This window comes from Cibotium barometz, chromosome 6 (genome assembly GCF_041138505.1).
Source record: "Cibotium barometz isolate CiBa-2024 chromosome 6, ASM4113850v1, whole genome shotgun sequence".
In the NCBI taxonomy this organism is placed as follows: domain Eukaryota; kingdom Viridiplantae; phylum Streptophyta; class Polypodiopsida; order Cyatheales; family Cibotiaceae; genus Cibotium; species Cibotium barometz.
Window position 1 is genome coordinate 22,047,318 of NC_141051.1, and position 4,432 is coordinate 22,051,749.

General features: G+C 45.5%; 1 protein-coding gene across 1 annotated transcript; it reads left to right on the forward strand.

Annotated features, from left to right (window-relative positions):
* Positions 1–1,238: 1,238 nt before the first annotated feature.
* On the forward strand, positions 1,239–3,897 carry LOC147637522 (putative indole-3-pyruvate monooxygenase YUCCA9). Its single transcript, XM_086798902.1, has 4 exons — positions 1,239–2,256; positions 2,514–2,762; positions 2,914–3,036; positions 3,353–3,897. Exons 1-4 carry the CDS (start codon positions 1,585–1,587, stop codon positions 3,563–3,565), a joined length of 1,257 nt encoding a protein of 418 aa, XP_086655028.1. The 5' UTR covers positions 1,239–1,584; the 3' UTR covers positions 3,566–3,897.
* Positions 3,898–4,432: the final 535 nt, after the last annotated feature.

Sequence of the window (4,432 nt, forward strand, 5' to 3'; positions counted from 1 at the left end):
AGTTACAATATCTAGATAAAAGGTTGAAATTAGAGAAAGCGCACTTTTTGAAGAGTGACATGTGTCTTCTGTTTTAATGGTGGTTAAGGGACACATCTAAACAAAGACAATCAAGCATAATCTCGATAGTAGTAGTGATAATGAACACGAGGGTAAAAAGGTGGAGTGGATCGAGAGGGGATGCATTTTGCCAAATGCATTAACGTGAACTTTACGATGAATGTGGTATAGGTTTTGGAGAGAAAGAGTTGCATAGGGAAAACACACACACACACACACTCACGTGTGTATGCACATGCACATGTATACAGTATGATGTATTCACACTCGCCAACACACATGACACGACATGTGCAAATGCTTTTGTACACAGATTTTGGTAAGGTGTAGTCAACGATAGAGAGAGTTAGAAAGAGAGGGATTGGAATTTATTTAGAAAGGGAAGGTCTAGACTCCACATGGAATTCTTCACTTGTACCATTGTTTTTTAAAGAAGGGGGAAGTTCATTACAGACCCCCTCCTGGTGGGGTTGTCGAAACCATGTGAAAATCAACAATTAACGGCACCAACTCAATGAACAAATACTAATTGATTGATGGAGCAGTGGCTTTGTGTAGAAAGGTAGTGGTGAAACTAGGAGCAAAAAGAATAATAAGTGATTGGTCAAACTAAGGAAGATTAGCGTTGAATGAGGCATGGGGAAAGGTCATGTGATGGATAAAATGATAAGCTATGGGGACTCGGGAGAGTGGCATTGGGATGGCGGCGCGGGCAGGCTGCGGCCCCCGACTGGTTAAGACCCACACAATGTACACGTGGTGCAATCGGACAGCGCCACGTCATTTCCATCTGGGAGACCGTTCCTGCGCACCCCGCCCTTTTTTTGGAAATGCGCGCACGGCTTTTTAGCATCCGCCCCCACATTTAGTGGCGTGAACGGCGGGCGTCGGGAGATCCGAGGACCGCTAAATCTGGCGGCCTGCTGTTGGCTTCGAATTTGGCAATTCGAGAATGTTTTAGGCCCACAGAGTGCCACTATTTTTTTTAATTGCCCGAATTTTTAAAACTCTCGAAAATGGCAAAACAAAACAGATTTATATATCGGAGCACCACTAGCTTGCTTGACACCTGGCGGAGACTTGCCTGACGGACCATTGCCGGTAGATTAACAGATGCTATATTAATACGGGGCGCATCCTTAGTATGTCATCTTCTAGCTGCTGTTTCCCCCTACAGTTTGGAGACTTCAAAGCTTTTCTCTCGCCATAGCCACCCCAGCTTTTTGCTTTTCTACCCGCCATATCCTCCTCCTCTGCTCCTCCTCCTTCCCTTTCCCCTTTGCCTTAATCAGCTGCCTGCATTGCCTCCAGCTAGCCTATTACTCTCCCTGCGCACAGAGTTCTTCGCATGCAGCTCCCTCGACCTCTGTCGTCATAGCTTATACCCCTCCCTTCAATCAGTTTCCCCTCTTCTGCAAGCGTTCATGCGCTTTTAGCTAAGTTTTTCTTTTTCTCTTGCTTTCCGGACATCCCCTCTTTCTGATTTTATAGCCATAGCTTCTGTAAATCTTTTATTCAGAAACCATGCCAGCCTTCATCCCTTCACGATGGGCAGAAAGTCAGGCAGATGACCCCGCTGACAGAGTAATAATTGTCGGAGCAGGGCCTTCCGGCCTGGCTACCGCCGCTTGCTTGCAGGTTCGGGGAGTCCCCTGTGTGATCCTGGAGCGCTCTGGATGCATTGCCTCGCTGTGGAAAGAGAAAACGTATGACCGCCTAAAAATGCACATAGACAAGGAGTATTGCAAGCTTCCGTTATTTCCCTTCCCGGAGTCCTTCCCAACCTTTGTCACAAGAAAGCAGTTCATCGATTATCTGGAAGAATACGCTTCCAAGTTCGATCTGCAGCCTCGCTTTAACTCAACTGTGCAGTCTGCAAGCTACGATGAATCGTCTGAGACATGGCATGTTCAGACGACGGTGGTCGGCCCTTTTGCAGAGGGCCCCCGGCGCCATGTCAGACACGTTGGGAGATGGCTCGTGGTGGCCACAGGCGAGAATGCAGAATTGGTGATGCCGAACATCCCAGGCATGAGAGATTTCAAAGGCAGTTTTATTCACTCTAGCCAGTACAGGAACGGAGAGAGCTACGCAGGCAAGAAAGTTCTTGTCATTGGTTCTGGCAATTCGGGAATGGAGATCGCCCTGGACTTAGCGAACAGCGGTGCAAGAACAAGTATCGTTGTGAGAAGCCCCGTGAGTTCTTCACACCTTTAGCTCTAAATCGCCTAAGTTTAATTTCGAGAGAGAAAACTGTGCACGTTCCTAGAAATTTTCAGAATCGATTGCAAAAGATTCGGTTGAGCCCTAGAATCAACGTCTTCGTGAAAACCTGTTTGCAAGAGAGATGCTCACAAACAATTTAGATCTAATTATTTGTATGCGAACCTGTAGATTGTCTACAATATCCCGTTTCTTAACAGATCTACGTTTTTTCCCGGTATGCTTTGCAGGTACATATTCTTCCGCGTGAAGTGTTCGGAAAATCAACTTTCTCTGTAGCGATGCGCCTGATGAAGTCTTTCCCGGTGTGGCTGGTGGATGGTATCCTGATCTCTTACAGCCGTTTGGTTCTAGGAGACACTGCGGCTCTCGGTATTGAAAGGCCCAAGGCTGGGCCTCTCGAACTGAAGAGCAAGATGGGAAAAACTCCCGTTCTGGACGTCGGTACACTGGCAAGGATTCAGTCTGGAGACATCGAGGTAACTCCACATCAGTTTTTCTTAATACGTTTAATAGCTTTTCCTGGTCTTAAATCTCACTAATTAGCCCCGCATTAATTTTTACAATGAGCAGGTGTTGTTGCATTAGATGGTTTTAGCCAAGCCTAATCAACTTCGTTAATTTTATCAGGTGAAACATGCTGTGGAATGTATCATCGAGAAAGGAGTCCGATATGCAGACGGTACCAGCGAGAGCTTCGACGCACTGATCTTTGCGACTGGATACGAAAGCAATGTCCTACACTGGCTTAAGGTAAGAAACTGGAGACACTCATGGATTGGGATAGAGACAATTTGCGCCTTTTCTGGAGAATTCTGCCGTTAATTATGTAGTCTGGATTACAATTAGAGGAGCTCCTTTTTTGCTATTTTGGAAATCTAGGGATAATTTTGTAAAGAAGTTTGCCGTTTAGGGAGACTGGCCAGCTATTAAGGGTGTCAAATTATAAAGCGGAAATCACTTGGATAATTATGCATTTTGAGGGAAATATATTTGGATAATTATGCATTGAAGATATCACTTACGAAATAAGTGTATTGACGTTTGCTTAATTTATTGTGATTAACAGGATAAGGAGCGATTCTTTGGGACGGACAGCTTGCCGAAGATGCCGTGTCCAGACAACTGGAAAGGGAAGAACGGGCTCTATGTGGCAGGCCTGTGCAACAAGGGCATTCTGGGGGCAACCACAGACGCAGAGCTTATCGCGGCAGATTTGTCGGATGCTTACTTCGCCCGCACTAGACAAACGCAAGGCGCCTCCCAAGCACAGCGACAATAACCATGCAGATTTCTCTCTCTCTCTCTCTCTCTCTCTCTCTGAACAGACCTCTCTGAACAGACAGATTACTCCACTTAACTCTGATTAGTCAACTAATCTCTCTCTGAACAGAGACAGATATTTCCAAGTCAGACTAGTCTATAGTTAGGCTATAGTTATGTCTGTTAACACAGAGATTAGTCCGGTTCCTTTTAGAAAGTAGTTCATGTAGTGTGTACATTTGGATCGGCTGCTACAGTTTGATGTGGTGTTAGTAGGATGCGGTCTCATGCTGTACATGACACATTTTTGCATGAGCAGTTAAAGTATTGCCCCCTCACTGGAGCTGGAAAGCTGGCCATTTTTTAATAGTAATGAACTTGTTGCTTTTGTCTCTCGTTGTCCAATTCTTTATCTTTCTCGTTCGTCTGCTAAGTATGGTTTTCTGGGGCAGAACTAAATAAGATTTTTTAGAGGCAATGTACGTTGTAACTGCTCATGGATTTCCGTTTCCTGTTTGGGCATGTGAATGCGTGGTGGTTGAACACACTGTGCAGAGTGACTCTGATCGTGAGCATGCAAATTTCACAGCCTTTCCGCTTGACTTGAGATGATGCGCAGAAGAAACGCCTGATCTCTCTCTCTCTCTCTCTCTCTCACTCACACACACACACACACTATTCACCTACTGCTCCGGGCGGTTACTCAGAATGACTATAGCCTCTATTTGGAGTTTGATCGTAGCACACACTTAATTTCATATGCTTACAAATATCATCTTCCAGCTACTGACGCTCTTCATTCTCTTCTTTATCTCTTTCAGCGCTAAGCCCCGTGCACTGTTTTCATCAACCTTGAGGGTATAGCTTGACATACACTGTGACCCGT

Coding starts and splice junctions, on each gene's coding strand:
- LOC147637522 (XM_086798902.1), top strand. CDS start 1,585: ATGCCAGCCTTCATCCCTTCACGATGGGCAGAAAGTCAGGCAGATGAC. Junction 2,763..2,913: donor TTCAGTCTGGAGACATCGAG/GTAACTCCACAT, acceptor TAATTTTATCAG/GTGAAACATGCTGTGGAATG. Junction 3,037..3,352: donor ATGTCCTACACTGGCTTAAG/GTAAGAAACTGG, acceptor TGTGATTAACAG/GATAAGGAGCGATTCTTTGG.